We start from the raw sequence: 17,198 nt of genomic DNA, 5'->3' as shown, positions 1-17,198 counted from the left end.
CAGTTAGTGCACCGTAAGATGTCACATCCTAGTGTTTATCCTTCCCCTACACAGTCTCAGGCCCCTTAAAAGATGGTTTGGGCAGACAATTGTAAATTACTGCATTTCAGACAGTTCCTTCCTAAGGAAACATGCTCTCCATTGTTGGGCTGGGTTGTGCCACTGTGTTCTGGTACTGCCTGGAGACTGAAAGCAACAGTGTGGCCATTACTTTTCTGTTGTGCAGACCTAGCCCTTTCCTGTGTACATAGGTTAAACTGTGCTTCGGTGGGTGGAGTGCTCCTTGGCTTTATTCCAAAGGTAACTGGGATTCATGTGGCTCATACCTACATGGTCTTCATTCTTTGAATATCATAGTCAGTGCACCCACCTTGTCTGACAGATGAGAGTTGATGCCTGAACTCCACCACCCAGGAGCCTATCTTTCTCACTGAATCAGAAAGTGTACTTCATGGACAGTGTCCCACTGCATGAAGCTTTTCCAGGCTATTGGACCATACTGTTCCCAACTCATTTCTTTTTCACAGTCTTGGTCGAGTGGGTCTCTGGGTCCTCCTGGAAGATATAGTCAGCTGATAGGTAGGAGACACACAAAAGTTAGGTTCCTTTCAAGTTTCTCATATTATTAAATCTTTTGGATTTCTTCCTTTTGGTTATAACAGGGAACTTTTGACAGCCTACTTTGTTAAATGTTGGCCTCATGTTTCAGTCAACCAACCAATCATTGTAGCTCCATGCTACAATTCTTCAAGGCAGAATGTCATACCCAAATCTTGGACATTAGTACCTATATGAGTAGATACGGTCAATTCCAGTATTTTCTTTCTTTTTACGTTCTTATGGGTATTCATTCAGCTGATTATATAAGCTGTCTCCCCTAGAAACAGACCTCAGTTGTGAGGATCTGACTCTAGGTTTGAAAGTAATGAGCAGAGAAGATGAGAAGTCCTTGGTATTTCCTCCTGAGGCGAATGCTCGGGTCAGGTCCAACGGCAATAACTGGCGAGTTATTCACCAGTTTGGAAGGGCCTGATGCTGCTGACAAGGAAAGAAGGTGGATTCAGGGCTCCGTGTTCTCCGTGCTTTTTCCTTTGTTTTTGGTCTGATCATTGTTATTTACAAGGTCTCGCTAAAAGCCTCATGGTTCATGTGGGATAAGTAATAGTGTTGGTACTAAAGTTGTTGGAGTTATAGCCTGGTCTCTGGCAGCCCCAGTAACTAGACTCTGCTTGCTACTCACCCCCGACAGGCCAGTTAACAGGAAGTGACAGGAAAGAGGAGAAAGGATATTTAGTCATTGGCTACACTGAGAAGAGGAACAAATTAAGAAGTCTAGAGACCGTCATACTCCATCTTCAGGGTCCTGACATGAGGTTTCAATAGAGATCAAGAGTTGTGCTCTGGGGTTGGGGATTTGGCTCAGTGGTAGAGCGCTTACCTAGGAAGCGCAAGGCCCTGGGTTCGGTCCCCAGCTCCAAAAAACAGAACCAAAAAAAAAAAAAAAAAAAAAAAAAAAGAGTTGTGCTCAGCTAAATAGTTAGCACTGTAGGAGATAAAATCTAAGCCCCGCTGGTAGGTGCCAGGTTGCAGTCTTCTCTTTTGCCTAGCAAAAGACTGATTCTTAGGGAAATTTCAATTTCTTGAGGTTGTTGTTCCAGCAGTCTTACAGTCACGTGGGGGGGGTGGTTACAAATGCCTCTTTAGAAAACCTTTATTCCTGCCAGGGCAGTTACATTAACGGTACCCATTCACTCTCTCCAAAGTGTCAGAGGAAGCAGAGAAATTTACAAAGAATTGACTTTTACAATGCAATCCCCTTTACATTTACACCTGGGCCTCTCTAACAGTTTTGGTAGCTTAAACCAAGCCTCGGTGAATCAGCCAAGATGAAAGAGAATTAAACAATGAGAGAACTGTTGATGAGGCTGTTGGAACTAGCTTAGACTAGCTAGTGGAAATACCACTACTGGCTTTGACTTTGACTTATCCTTGGCTGCCCAGTACATGAGGCAGAAAAGATTACAGCAATGGTATACTGCCTCTCAGGATGGGTGAGTCAGATAGCAGAGGTGTTGGCTCTCTATTGTTGAGGATGAATGGGTAGCACTGAGGAAGCTTCTCAGGTATAGAGGCTTTGCTTTTACAAGGAATCATAATGTCATATGTGTGTGTGACACACTCCAGCTAGAGGATTGAATATATACATACATGTGCTTTTGTGTGAATACACACTTATTCTCTCCTCTCTCCATCTCTTCCTCCTTCCCTCCCTCTTCTCTTGTTTAGTAGAATGGTACATATGTTAACTGAAGCCTTTTATATAATAGCAACACTACTATGTTATATAGATGGATAATTATAGATCGTGTATGTATAGTTCTCTAGCTGGAGTTTGTCTATCTCCTAAACCTCGACATCACATTGTATAACTCAGGATTGAGTCCTCATGGTAGGCAAGGCATGGCAACAGGAGGATGACTTCAGTTTGACAGTCAGGAGACAGATAATATTTTATCTCCACACTGTAATCAAAAAATGGAAGACAAGGAAGTGGTGCTAGGCTGGAAACCTCCAAGCTTCTGACTTCCTCCAGCTTTCCTCCAGCAAGGTTCTACGTTCTACAAGTTTCAAAACTTTCCCAAACAGTGCTGCCATTGGGGACTAGCCTATGAGGGGCATTTTTTACTCTAAGCAGTGTCTTTGGTACTTGTTTATAGGGTCGGTCTTACAGTGTAGGTTTTCCAGATCATGTGGTGGATGCCTTTTTGGCTCTGGGCCAACTGACCCTCTCTTCTGACTCTGCAGACATTGCAGGCATGCATGCAAGTGGAGCAGGTCACACATAAGTAATGTGACCTAATCTACAGTCGCAACATATTGAACACTCTCTCTCTCTCTCTCTCTCTCTCTCTCTCTCTCTCTCTCTCTCTCTCTCTCTTTCTCGGTTACTCAATTGTACAATTCTTTGGGGGTGGACTACTGTTAATCTCAGAAGGCTGGACACATCACTGGGGAAAAGTTTTCCTCTCAGAGGCACACTTGATTTCAGTTACCAGTATGGGAAATTTCTAGACCACTGCCAAGTCAAGATTGCTTGGGTTTATTTACTAAGCTGCAAGCTTGCTGTTGTTGTAGCATTAGTGGTGGCTTTGCCACACTGGGAATCAAACGTTGGGACATTCTGGGCATGCTTTTTACTGAGCTGCATTCACAGCTCCCAGAAAGGTATTCCAATGAGGACTTGATTTGAACATCAAGCTGGGTTGGTTTAAAACAAATGAGCTTATATGATCCCTCTTCACCCAGTTTGTAAAGAGCTGGTTAGTGTCATTCTGAAACAGGTTACCTTTGGTTAAAGCTTTGGTTAGCGTGGCTTTTTGTTTCTTGACCAAAAAATGAAAAAAAAAAAAAAAAGAGAGAAGTGCTTGCTTTGAAATGATTATTTAATTTTTTAGGGATCTGGCTTGCTATTTTTTCTTTTAAAAAGATGTTTATTTTTATTTTATGTGTATGAATACTTGCTTACATGTGTGTACGTATGTGTGACTGGTGCCTATGGAGGTCAGGAGAGAGCATTGGATCTCCTGGAACTGGAACTGGAGTTTCAGATGATTGTGAGTCACTGTGTGGGTGCTGAGAATTGAACCTGGGTCCTCTAGAAGGGCGGCCAGTGCTCTTAACTGCTGAGCCAGCTTTCCAGTGCCTGGATTGTTATTTTCAATGGCTAAGTGTTCTATCTCATGAGGTAGCCCACTGTCATGCTTAAATAAGCATTAGAAATTTCTTTATGAGGAATAATATGGTAAAAAACACATATAGTGGTTGAATCATCCTATAAGGCACAGCATTTTTATAACTGAACTTAGTTGTTGAATCTTTAAATAGCTCACACCAAGAAATCCCAATAAAGCTGATTTTGCCTCCATGGCAATAAGTGACTGTTCATTTATTTGGCTGAGTAGTAGATGATGCTGGCTTTTAAGAGCTGTATTAGATGAAAAATACTTTTTATTTGCTCAGCATGCCTATTGTTAAATTATCCATAGGGTTAATGCTATGAAATAGTGAATATCCATTTAAAGACCCACTTACACAGCCCCTTAACTATGATAGGCACTAGGCAAGGGTAAGGCCCTTGCCACACATCCCTCAACAATACATTGAAGTAGAAAAGTAGGAACCCAAAAGCAGAATAGGAAAGCCACTTCTTGAAATGAAATTGACATTTAAAAATACAATTAGAAAATGTACGGTGACATGAGAGGAAATCCTGAGAAACATGCTCACGTAGAATCACTGTCCAACATCCTAACACTAGTATCTTATGAAGATTTGACTACCACCAAAGATCGCTTTTTTTGTTGTTGTTTCTATCTCTTTAAAAAAAAATTATGTGTACCTATGTGTATGCATGTATTCACCAAGAGGCCAGAAGGTGTTGGATCCCCTGGTAGCTAGAGTTATAGGCACTTGTGAAGGGAACCGAACTTGGAGTCTCCTAGAAGAGCAGCAAGCACTTGACACTGCTAGGTCATCTCTTCAGCTCACTTTTCATCGTTTTAATGAACACACAAAATAAGAGGATCGGGGGTAGGGCAGGAGTATGAGAGGGCAGTGGGAGAGAGAGAGAGAACAGAAATTGGTAGGGAACATTTCTGGGACTAGTTAGAGACCTGGGATGCGGGAGGCTCCTGGGAGTCTATGCTCCTAGTAGCAGGGAATATGGAGACTGAGGTGGACATCTCCTGTAGCCAGGGGTGACTTCTGCTGGAGGGAGGGGGACATCAACACACCCACAAAACCTTTGGCCCAAAATTTGCCCTGCCTACAAGATGCACAGAGATAAAGATGAAACAGAGAGTGAGGGAAAGGCTAACCAATGAGTGGTCCAATTTGAGACTCATCCCAGGGGAGAGAGCCAACACCTGTCACTATTAATGATACTCTGCTACGTTTGCAAACAGGAACTTAGCATAACTGTCTCCTGAGAGGCTTCATCCAGCAGTGGACAGAAACAGATGCAGAGACCCACAGCAAAACATCAGGCAGAGCTTGGAGAGTCATGTGGAAGAGTGGGGAGAAGGATTGAATGAGCTGGAGGGGTCAAGGACACCACAAGAAGACCTACAAAGTTAACTAACCTGGGCCCATGGGGGCTCACAGAGACTGAACCATCACCAAAGTGCATACAAGGGCTGGATCTAGGCTCCCTCCACATTTGTAGCAGATGTTCAGCTTGGTCTTCAGGTGGGTCCCTTAACAACTGGGAATTGGATTCTCTTCCCCTAGCTGGACTGCCTGGTTGGGCCTCAGTGAGAGAAGATATACCTTAGTTCTGCTTCAACTTGGATTGGGGTGGTATCAAAGGTGGAGATTTCCCCTTCTCCTCAGAGAAGTGGAGGAGGGACTGAGAGGAGGGGGGAGGGTTGCTACGACCAGGATGTCAAGTGAATATAAAAGTAAATTAAGGAAAAAAAGGAAAACAAAACAACCAAAATAACAGGTGCCACTATGACATTTTTACATGTGTAATGTTTATATTTACTCATGATCCTTTCTTGTTCCTATCTCCCTTCCTTTTGTCCCATTTTCCTAGTAATTTCCCTTCAACTTCCTTCATGTGTGTATATATACATAAATGCATGCATATACATAACCTGGATTTTGCATGAGTGAGAAAGAACATCAGATAGTTTTCTGAGTCTAGCTATTTAGCTAAACATGATCTCCAGTTTCATATATCTTCCTGCAATTGGCATAATTTAAAAGGTTTTCAGCAAATTCCTAAAGGATTTAATGTAACTTTTGTGATGGTTAAGATCAATTAATGAACTTGACAGGCTCTAGATTCACTAGGAACCAAGCAGTTGGGCATGCCTATAAGGGATTACCTTGATTAGCTTAGCCTCTGCCCATGCCTGTGCGCACCCTTCTGACTGAGGCACTTCCAAACCTTCATGTTTTTCAGTTTAAAAGGTCCTGGTGCTTGTTAAAGAGATTCCTTCATTATTGCTGCCAAACTAAAGCAGTTTTCCCAAAAATCTGACAACTTAATGTATAGGAAAGACAAAAGTTGTGCAAAGGAAGATTCTCTAGGCCCTGAACTTCTAATTCCTACCTATAAATTAGGGACACTGTAACTGTATCCTTAGAAGGAAGGAAAAGAAATTTCAAATAAAATTGAAACTTTGAGAAGCAGTTTTCGAACCATAAACCACTGCACATGTAAAGCAGCTAAAGAACCACAGATATCTGGCAATTTGATCTCTACCAGGAACATTTTATTTTGACAAACTTCACATATTCACATTTCTTGAAAACTTTCACTTACTTAAGAAAGCAAAAGACAAACATCATATTCCAATTATTTCAGGTGTGAATAAACTAGTACCACATTAGCTGCACTTTATATACCATAAAAGCAAACTTGACATTCATAGCTTCAAGCATACACATAAACTTGTTTTGAAACTACAGTCTCTTGTCAACAGATGCCTGCATTTATGTATTGCCACTGTTGAGAGATACAACTTCATGATTATCGAATTATACAAATGATTTTTTTCTACTTTTGATTTGAAAACTGGAAAAAAAAAGGAATGGAGTTATATAGCTTGAAATGTTATATTTATTGCATAAAGTATGTTATGACAAGAATGCCTGGAGTTCCTTTTTTGTGCCTTTGAAATTTAAACTAATTAGCTTTGTGTGTTTGCTTGTGTGCCAGGCGTGTGAGTACAGGTGTGTAGATGCCATGGCACACATGTGGGGCTGAAGGACAATTTTCAGCAGTTAAGTTTTCTCCATCTACTGTGGGTTTTAGGGTCAAGCTCAGGTCTTTAAGCTTGTAAGACAACTATTTTTGTCTGCTGAGCTGTCTGAATGACTCCAGAAAAAATGTAATATTTTATCATAGCTTTTAACCTTTACTGTGAAAAGCAAGTCAAATGGTAGTTGCTTTATCTTAACACGGAATTTAAAAGTCCTTGAGAACTGTAAGCTTATTCTGCACTAGATATAGTTAACATGTCTAGACATGGAACATGATTGCTTTTTACATTGGCTTTTCACTTACGTGGACAGAAAAAGTGCTCATCGATGTACATGATCTACTTCTTAAATCCTAAAACAAAGATGAAGGCACATAAGTGGGTAGCAACTTTGTGTGTGTGTGTGTGTGTGTAGTGTAGGCACAAGAATGTTTGGGAGTACCCATGTGTGCTTATTCTGAAGTCAGAGTAGAATGTCAGGTGACTTCCTCTACGTCTTTCTTACTGCCTGGAGACAGCCTCTCCCTGATCCAGAAGTCATTGCTTTCAGGTAGGCTGTCTGGCACTGGGCTCTGAGGATCTGCCCGTATCACCTCAGCTATGCATACATACCCTTTTAGATGGGTGCTGGGGATTCAGTCACAGGTCCTCATGCTTGCAGAACAAGTGCTCATACCCACTGAACCATCTCCTTAGCCACAATTTATATGTTTCATGAGCATCTTCAATCCATACTTAAACAACTGCTATTTTGAGATGTGACAAATTTGTTAGAAATTTCTATGACTTGGGAAGGTTATTTAACAACAAAATGCTGTGCAGCTCTATATAACCATGCAGTCTCCTCCGCTCTGCAGGCTTGGCTGCTCACTCAGCCCTCTATATTATGGGTGCTAACAACTTAGGTTTCAGCAATCAGGCCAGAAAGACGGAGAGAGAAGGATTTGGTCAAATCAGTCTCGCCCAAAAGTTTCTAATCTTGCTATCAGATTTAATACGTTTCCAAGTTAATTTTTAAAATAATTATAAAGCCATTTATTCTTAACACAAATGAATGGAATGTAATTAAGGATCACAGTTGTAAAGGTCTTTAATTTTAAGGAATAGTATTTTTCAATTATATATAAGGAAATTCAATAGCTAGCAGCATTGAAATACAGAAATGATCCCATTTCTCTTTCTTCTTATAAAGTATAATAAATTGCCCATTTTTAAATGGGCAGACTATCTAGGCTTTCTGTAACTACACCATAGCTCTTTGAGTAGATACAAAGAAACGTAAGAAAAGTGAAAGATTTAGTATTTTGCACATTTGTAAAATGTTGCTACAAAGCATAGAGACTCTGAATGTATTAATAAAATTAAAATGTCTCTTACATGAGAAACATATTAAGTTGATTTAATAATTACTTCACAGAAGCATAGGCTTATTAATACTTATGCTGAGTTTTGCCATTTTCTAAACAAGGAATGGTTTAGGTGATAAGTAAATTAGTCTAAGTATTGTAAGCTTCATCAAAAAGAAACCCCAGAATACAAACCCCAGAAAGTTTAGAATTAAAGAGTAGCAAAACAAGTTAGTGATAATCAACAAGACATTCACTTTAAAGAAAAGTACCAGAGGTTGCTACATGTTCTTCTACTTAACCAGAAGTTTGCGGTTAATAATGTACCGTATACTGAATAGTGTTATAGGCACAGACCAGATTACAGCAACTCAAAAGCAAATACTGCCTAGTTCTTCTGTCCAGTGATTAAAAAATAAAATTGCTTTTAAAGGAAGGGAACTGCTACTTACAATATAAGTCAGATAATATCTGTAGATTCCCATCTCCAGTCACATAATTCTCATTTGCAGTTTCACATTTCAACTCTGACCTTGACTTCTTTAGCACCTTAAGCAAGTGCGACTGGTAGAAAATCAGGGCAGCCTGTAGTTTCATTCATTTACAAAATTAGCAGGTTCAGTTTGCATTACCAGGAGTTTTGCATTTTCTGATGGCCCTTACTCTGAATGGTATCTTAGTAATGATTAAAAAGCAAAGGGACTCTTAGTCATCAATAATTCCAGTTCTCACAAGTTCCAGGTTACAAGGGTGGGGCGGGAGAGAGGCACAAATCAGTGCATTATGAATCACTTCAGAGACATTTTCTTGCCCCAGAATGCTATCCGGAAAGGATTATTGCAGATCCACTCCAAGCCCAGAAGTTGAAATGCAATTTATCCTGTCTTTTCTGCCTCCACTTCTTATCCATACCCAGTATTACTCTACCTTGAAGACAAATAAGCCTTAGTATTTCTAGCACCCATTGTTTTTTACCCGAATACATTGGACTTCGGTCTCAGTTTAAAGGAAGATGAGTAGCCTCGAAGAGGCCTTTCCTCCTCTTCCTCTTCCCCCTCCTCCAGTGTCGGTTCAGCATCCTTGAAGGAGGGAGTGGTGTGAATGATCTGGGTTCGGAATCGGATTTTGTTGAGTCGTGGTTTTATCCGTCCACTCGAGCTGCCCGAGGCTTTGCGACCTGAATCTTTTGCTTTGCTTCCTCCAGTCCATCCCTCGGCGAGGTGGTGGTGATGGTCAGCTCCGTCTTCCACGACCGGGGAGAGTTTGTGAGTGATGTGTGATGGGAGCACCTTTGAAAGTCTCCAGCGTCCACTCCCGCGGCCGGCAGCGCTGTCTCCATCGTCTTCGTCCAGGGCTCCCACCAGGTTCTTTATCTCCTCTGCAATGCTCTCACTCAGATACTGAGAGGCCTTTCTCCCGCTGTAGTCCCTGATGTCTACATCTGCGTCGTAGGCTCCCACTAGTAACTTCACCACCTCTACATGCCCATGCATCGCTGCCAAATGTAGGGCAGTGTAGCCTCCGCTCGACCTGGCATTGATGTTCACTGGCAGGTGGTGTTTGGTGGCAAAGTTGACCAACATGGCCAGGAGCTCCTGCCTGCCGTGCTTGGCCGCCCAGTGGAGACAAGTGAAGCCGGTGATGAAGTCTCGCTTCGAGAGCAGGCCGGGCTCACAAGTGAGCAGCCCTATTAGGCTGTCCCACTTGCCCTCGGAAGCTGAGAGCATCCAGGCGTGCTCAAGAGGATCCAGGGTAACCGAGCCTCCGCCGCTGCTCTCCTCTTCTGCGGATGAAGACGCTAACGAGGTGCTATCGGAGTCGGCCCCTCCTCTGCTGCGACCTCCTGAGGAGATGCTCCCAGCGCTACCGTCCCCAGGACCCGCGCTCCTCTTTAGTTGCGGGGAGCTGCCCATCACCAGGTCCCGAAAGTTCTGACGGGCCGACCTGGGCGTATTTGGCACACTAGGGGAACTGCCCCCTTCAGCCTCCTCACCGCCATGTGGAGGGAGTTTAAGGTTCTCACTGGATCCGGGGCCCGGCGCCCACGACACGGCCTCGACCTCCCGTGGCGAGTCTTTACTCTGGGCCCCACCTTGAGCAGCCGCCGGAGGCTTCTGGTGGCTCAGTCCGCCGCCCACTCCGAGAGACAACTGTGGATCTGCCTCCACCGGAGGCTGGCTGCCCTCGCATGGTTTCGCTGGAAGGTCCGGGACTTGAGGCTCCTCAGTCACCTCGATGCGCGGGAGTTGTTGGGGGAGCGCGGCCTCAAGCGGAGGGGACTCCCCCATACAGAACCTTTTCTTGAGATGCACATACTTGGTACCATCCGCGGGATCGGTGCGCACGGTGGCCACTGCGTTGACCAGTTCCTTGAAGTGTTCGCGGGCGCGGGTGCGCTGTTCGCGCTTGCCACACAGGGCGTCCCTGAAGTGTTGCACCAATTCCGAGTGTCGGGCCCGGCCCCCGCGCTCGGCGAGAAAGCGCAGGACCGCCTCAGAGCTTGGCTCCAGGGACCCCGCCATTCACCGCGGCTCAGCTTCTCAGCACCAGGACAGCTCAGCCGGACACCATGGCCGGACGTCAGGAGGACCCGAAGAGCGTCTGGATCACAGTGGTTGGCAGCATGCGAACCCAGCTTTTAAGAGTCTGGAGTCCCGCGAGCGCAGACACCGCCTCACTGGGGCAGTGTCCCAGTAGACACGCCCCACCACACCCACTTCCGCTGGGGACTCAATCTCTGCGCCAGTCTGCGGCCCGAGGTCCCGCCCACTTCCGGGCTCCGCGCGGGCTTGCATTCACTGTTTCCGCCTCTGGTGGAGAGTTGAGGAACCTAGAGCTCTTCCTTCGAGGCTCACGTTTCTATTCTCCCTCCCTGCACTCTTGGCTTTTCGTCTGAAACGTCTGGCGGGGCACACCCGGGAGAAGCTCGCTCGGAGCGCGGGAACCCCTGGCCGCCCCCGGCGCGTTCCCACAGCCGTCCGCCTCGGCCCCGCCCCAGCCCCTCCACAGAGGCCGCCCCGCCCATTAACGGCTGCGGGGCGCCGGGCACGCCCCGTGCCCCGCCAGTTACGCCCAGCGGGTCTCTCTCCGAAGCGGCCCGGGACTTGCGTTTGCGTCCGGCCTGAGACCACCGTTTCCCTACGTCTCACCAGGGCTATGGCCTCATGCGACGAGGTGCGGCAGCTGGTGAGCCCTGCGCCCTTGTGTTCCCCGGTCGCGGTAGAACTCCCTGAGTCCCCGCCCCGCCCGGTCGCCTCTGGGCCAGCGGGATTGTGACCGTGCGGCTCCGGGACTCCGCGTGGCGTGGAGAGGGGGCTCCCTGTGGCCCCAGGGCGAGGGCTGAGGAGCTCTGGCGAGCGACAGCATGTTGGGGGGAAGTTTTATCTTCCAGGCTTCCTGGTCCTGGCCGAAGAGGGTGGTGTAAATGAAATCCAGGATGATGATTGATGTCTGTCACTTTGTAACGGTTTTTTTTTTTTTTTTTTAAATCAGGCCTTCAATCCGCCTGATTTTATGCAGTTGTGTATACGTACATGGATGGCTTCTAACCGGGAAGTCTTCTTCCTTAGCTTTTCCAAAGCTCGCAGTTTTACTGTACCGCTTGATGGTTCTGTTTTGCTTTCCCATCTCCTTGTAATGAAAAGAACACATGACAGATCCTATGTAACTTATCTTAATTGATATTGGGTATAAGCCTTAGTTATTGGAATGGTCATACTATTTTCATAATACCAACCTCTTGTAATCTTGTTTTTGTTCCCATCATTTTAGGACTGTACATGGAATCTTCCAGATGTGTAAGGGGGTAGAATAGACTTTATTTCTACTTCCCTAACAGCTGCATGCAGTAAATTAATTTTTTAAGAAGCTCTAATATTTCTCTTATCTATATTAATAAAATTAATTCTCTTAACTATTAATCCTTTGCCATTGGTAGCATTTTTGTTGGGTTCGTAATCTCAAGCAACATTACTCCAATAAACATTTCCCAAATAACTTCCTACTTACCTGACTTTTATTATCTTCCTATGCTTCATCTTAGTTGTAGAATTTATTTCAGTAGACTAAAATAAAAATAATAAATAGATAAATGCTATAATTTCTGTGTGAAGTTAAACTGTGACCATTGACATGAAAAAAACATAATACTTAAGCTATTCAAACCTTAATGTCTGTCTGGTAAAACTACTCTCATAAAAAAGTGTCATCACCCATTTAGTGATTTACCAGTTCCGTCTAATGCTTTATCGTGATGAAGCTTTGATTTCCTGCTAGATGTATTCGCACTAATACAACTTATTGCAGGTCTCTTTTTCCCCCTGGAAATATACACTGGACATGGTAACTGTGTTCCCATCTATCACCTATGTGTGCCATGATGTCTTTCTTCTGTGCGAATGGAGTTTTACCATATTTGGAATCTGTTTATTGCTTCATGTAGGAAGAGGTTTGTGTTGTGGCTCATATACTTTTATAAAAAGCTGAAAACATCGGAATTAGTATTTGCAGTTATTAGCAATAGCATTTATAGGTGAAGTTCTACCAGTACGTGTTCTCCCTAGCAACAGTCGTAGTTGTATGAACTATTCTTTACATAGGTCTTGATTCAGTTAAGTGCATCTGAGACACCTCAGTTGATAAACTGCTATTATTGCGCTGATTTTCCTTCCAGCAGGTAGTTGAGAACTTATATTTGCTGCTGTATCCTTGTTTGCGTCTATTTAAATGCCACTCCACATGTAATTGTATGCATTACCTCATAGATAAACGGAGGTACAGGGATTATAACTTCATCTGGAAAAGTCCTGGTCTTGGTTCTAGACCAGTGCCCATTCCCTTTTTAGGTACCATAATTTTTCAAGTTTATATGTTTAGGGTTCTATTTTCAGCAATGTTACCATATTGTCACAGTAACTGAGTTCACTGTAACTAGGAATTCTAGGATTTTCAGATTTCCTTATAAACGCTCTTGAAGCCTTTTAGGTTAAAGAATAAAGAAATAATCGAGGAAAAGTTTTTAAAAGTAAAGCAAAATTGAGGTAAAAGTGTAATTTGAAGTCAAGCAGCATGTTTTACATGCAGCCTTTGAGAGCAGTGATGTGGGGGACAGTGAACTCAGGCTTTGGCATTTCACTGTCACTTCTGTTTCTTTGTTAGCATGGAAGATGTTTGAGGACTCTTGTTAGAGCAGACAATGGCTTTTGCTATGTATAACATAACCATGATGGAAGGAAGACAGTAAAGTCTTTCAGCTCAGCCATAGGACATTTAACAATCCATAGGAACGCGCTTACCTAGGAAGCGCAAGGCCCTGGGTTCGGTCCCCAGCTCCGAAAAAAAGAACCAAAAAAAAAAAAAAAAAAAAAAACAAAACAAAACAAACAAAAAAAAAACAATCCATAGGAACAATCCAAAGCTTCTTCCTTTTAAAGAATCCTAATTCCTGTGATACCCAGGCCTGAGACAGATGACTGAGTGAAAGAACTAGCAGGTTAGTAGAGATGATGCAGTAGTCATCTAGTCAGTTATGGATGTGTTTGAGGAGTGTTTATTGGCAGAGGTATAAGTCATGTAGGAGGCTTGGGTTATTTTCATGTATGTCAGGCATGAGTAATAAAATTGAAGTAAGAACATAATATGCTGTATGAAATATGTGCATAAAATGACCCTGCACTCTTCAGTGTTAGTTGGCTCCTGAGAAGAGAAGATATAAAAGCCAGCAGAGGCTGAGAGGAAGGGGAGAGTAGGTGGTAAGTATGGTGTAGCAGTAGTAGAGTAGTAGGATTGCAGAGTAGGCAGAAGTAGGGTCAGGAGATAGAAGAGTAGGGTCAGAGGTGACGGTTGATGACAGCTGAGCTGAGTCAGAGAAGATATTGTTAGGAGACAGATAAAGGAAGACCCCAGGAAGAACCCACAAAGTAGCTAAAAAAGCCCCCCAAACCAAAAAAGCAATGTTTATGAAAAAGCTACAATAATGCATAAGTTAAAATATATACATTGTGAAGAGTAAGAAGGAGTTTGAATTGAGTTAAAGGTGTGTGTGTGTGTGTGTGTGTGTGTGTGTGTGTGTGTGTGTGTTTGTTGTGGGGGGATTGGGAGATGGTATGCTGGTTTGCTTCTAAATTGGAATGCAGATTTGAAGACTTCCATATTTTTCTGTCTTGAGGGGCAGAGAGGACAGAAGGATTCAAGAGAGGGTTAAGGGAGGGTGAGACAAAATAACAAGAAATCCAGCAGAGAGAAAGCAGAAAGATGGATCCTGTTCTCTAATACAGTTTGCTAGTCTGTCTTTTGTTGGGGATATTGAGACCACTAATTTTCACAGTTATTACTGAAGTATGTGTATTGGTTTCTATAATTTTACTTACTTTTGTGGTATTTTCCTCATCTTTTGGTCTGTTGTCCTGGTATTTATTTACCTCATTTGTTCTTTGGGGTATTTTCTCTCTGGTCTGCAGTGCTCCTTCTATTCCATATAGCAGTGCTCCTTCCGTTCCATATAGCAGTGCTTCTTCCATTCCATATAGCAGTGCTCCTTCTGTTCCATATAGCAGTGCTCCTTCTGTTCCATATAGCAGTGCTCCTTCTGTTCCATATAGCAGTGCTCCTTCTGTTCCATATAGCAGTGCTCCTTCTGTTCCATATAGCAGTGCTCCTTCCGTTCCATATAGCAGTGCTCCTTCTGTTCCATATAGCAGTGCTCCTTCTGTTCCATATAGCAGTGCTCCTTCCATTCCATATAGCAGTGCTCCTTCCATTTCCATATAGCAGTGCTCCTTCCGTTCCATATAGCAGTGCTCCTTCTGTTCCATATAGCAGTGCTCCTTCTGTTCCATATAGCAGTGCTCCTTCTGTTCCATATAGCAGTGCTCCTTCTGTTCCTTATAGCAGTGCTCCTTCTATTCCATATAGCAGCGCTCCTTCTGTTCCATATAGCAGTGCTCCTTCTGTTCCATATAGCAGTGCTCCTTCTGTTCCATATAGCAGTGCTTCTTCCATTCCATATAGCAGTGCTCCTTCCGTTCCATATAGCAGTGCTCCTTCTATTCCATATAGCAGTGCTCCTTCTATTCCATATAGCAGTGCTCCTTCCGTTCCATATAGCAGTGCTCCTTCTGTTCCATATAGCAGTGCTCCTTCTGTTCCATATAGCAGTGCTCCTTCCGTTCCATATAGCAGTGCTCCTTCCGTTCCATATAGCAGTGCTCCTTCTATTCCATATAGCAGTGCTCCTTCTATTCCATATAGCAGTGCTCCTTCCGTTCCATATAGCAGTGCTCCTTCTGTTCCATATAGCAGTGCTCCTTCTGTTCCATATAGCAGTGCTCCTTCCGTTCCATATAGCAGTGCTCCTTCCGTTCCATATAGCAGTGCTCCTTCTATTCCATATAGCAGTGCTCCTTCCGTTCCATATAGCAGTGCTCCTTCTGTTCCATATAGCAGTGCTCCTTCTGTTCCATATAGCAGTGCTCCTTCCATTCCATATAGCAGTGCTCCTTCCATTTCCATATAGCAGTGCTCCTTCCGTTCCATATAGCAGTGCTCCTTCTGTTCCATATAGCAGTGCTCCTTCTGTTCCATATAGCAGTGCTCCTTCTGTTCCTTATAGCAGTGCTCCTTCTATTCCATATAGCAGCGCTCCTTCTGTTCCATATAGCAGTGCTCCTTCTGTTCCATATAGCAGTGCTCCTTCCGTTCCATATAGCAGTGCTCCTTCCGTTCCATATAGCAGTGCTCCTTCTATTCCATATAGCAGTGCTCCTTCTGTTCCATATAGCAGTGCTCCTTCTATTCCATATAGCAGTGCTCCTTCTATTCCATATAGCAGTGCTCCTTCCGTTCCATATAGCAGTGCTCCTTCTGTTCCATATAGCAGTGCTCCTTCTGTTCCATATAGCAGTGCTCCTTCCGTTCCATATAGCAGTGCTCCTTCCGTTCCATATAGCAGTGCTCCTTCTATTCCATATAGCAGTGCTCCTTCTATTCCATATAGCAGTGCTCCTTCCGTTCCATATAGCAGTGCTCCTTCTGTTCCATATAGCAGTGCTCCTTCTGTTCCATATAGCAGTGCTCCTTCCGTTCCATATAGCAGTGCTCCTTCCGTTCCATATAGCAGTGCTCCTTCTATTCCATATAGCAGTGCTCCTTCCGTTCCATATAGCAGTGCTCCTTCTATTCCATATAGCAGTGCTCCTTCTGTTCCATATAGCAGTGCTCCTTCTGTTCCATATAGCAGTGCTCCTTCTGTTCCATACAGCATTCTGCAGTGCTCCTTCTGTTCCATATAGCAGTGCTCCTTCCGTTCCATATAGCAGTGCTCCTTCTGTTCCATATAGCAGTGCTCCTTCTGTTCCATATAGCAGTGCTCCTTCTGTTCCATATAGCAGTGCTCCTTCTGTTCCATATAGCAGTGCTCCTTCCGTTCCATATAGCAGTGCTCCTTCCGTTCCATATAGCAGTGCTCCTTCTATTCCATATAGCAGTGCTCCTTCTGTTCCATATAGCAGTGCTCCTTCTATTCCATATAGCAGTGCTCCTTCTGTTCCATATAGCAGTGCTCCTTCTGTTCCATATAGCAGTGCTCCTTCTGTTCCATACAGCATTCTGCAGTGCTCCTTCTGTTCCATATAGCAGTGCTCCTTCTATTCCATATAGCAGTGCTCCTTCCGTTCCATATAGCAGTGCTCCTTCTGTTCCATACAGCATTCTGCAGTGCTCCTTCTGTTCCATATAGCAGTGCTCCTTCCGTTCCATACAGCGTTCTGCAGTAACCCTCCTTCCATTATTTGACTTAGTGGTCACAAATTCCATTAGCTTTAATCAGATGAAGTTTTAAATTTTCAATTAAGACAGGTAATTTTACCAAGAATAATAGTCTGGATCAACAGTTTTTGGTCTTTTACAACTCAGAACACAAATCTCTAAGCCTCTCTTAACTTAAAACTTTATATTGAATCATCAGCTGTTACTGTGCTTGGGTTACTTGGTTGCTGTGATTAAACATGCTGACCAAAGAAATGTGGGGGAGGAACGGGTTTATTTGCCTTGCACTTCCAGGTCACAGTTCATCACTGAAGCAAGT

At 43.8% G+C, this 17,198-nt stretch overlaps 2 protein-coding genes across 10 annotated transcripts in view; one reads left to right on the top strand and one right to left on the bottom strand.

Moving 5' to 3' along the window:
• Nucleotides 1-6,262: 6,262 nt before the first annotated feature.
• Sowahc (sosondowah ankyrin repeat domain family member C) lies at nucleotides 6,263-10,729 on the bottom strand. Its single transcript, NM_001109364.1, has one exon. The coding sequence runs from the start codon at nucleotides 10,636-10,638 to the stop codon at nucleotides 9,088-9,090; it is 1,551 nt and encodes a 516-aa protein (NP_001102834.1). The 5' UTR covers nucleotides 10,639-10,729; the 3' UTR covers nucleotides 6,263-9,087.
• Nucleotides 10,730-11,158: 429 nt separating this feature from the next.
• Nucleotides 11,159-17,198, top strand: part of Septin10 (septin 10) — a 92,956-nt gene continuing 86,916 nt past the window's right edge. For 2 of the 9 annotated variants that reach the window (XM_006256415.5, XM_006256418.5), the window contains exons 1-2: nucleotides 11,164-11,302; nucleotides 11,888-11,913. In XM_006256415.5, the coding sequence (XP_006256477.1) occupies nucleotides 11,281-11,302; nucleotides 11,888-11,913 (48 nt within the window). In that variant the 5' untranslated portion in view covers nucleotides 11,164-11,280. Of the gene's footprint in view, nucleotides 11,303-11,887; nucleotides 11,914-12,425; nucleotides 12,564-17,198 lie in introns of those variants that run through there. The other 7 variants (XM_017601667.3, XM_063279185.1, XM_006256417.5 and 4 more) reach the window with 5 other exon arrangements.

The sequence above is a fragment of the Rattus norvegicus genome, chromosome 20 (assembly GCF_036323735.1).
Source record: "Rattus norvegicus strain BN/NHsdMcwi chromosome 20, GRCr8, whole genome shotgun sequence".
Taxonomy (NCBI): Eukaryota; Metazoa; Chordata; class Mammalia; order Rodentia; family Muridae; genus Rattus; species Rattus norvegicus.
This window is presented reverse-complemented; position numbering and strand designations above follow the sequence as displayed.

Bases quoted from the DNA above. Each gene is read 5' to 3' on its own strand.
- Sowahc (NM_001109364.1), bottom strand. From the start codon at position 10,638: ATGGCGGGGTCCCTGGAGCCAAGCTCTGAGGCGGTCCTGCGCTTTCTC.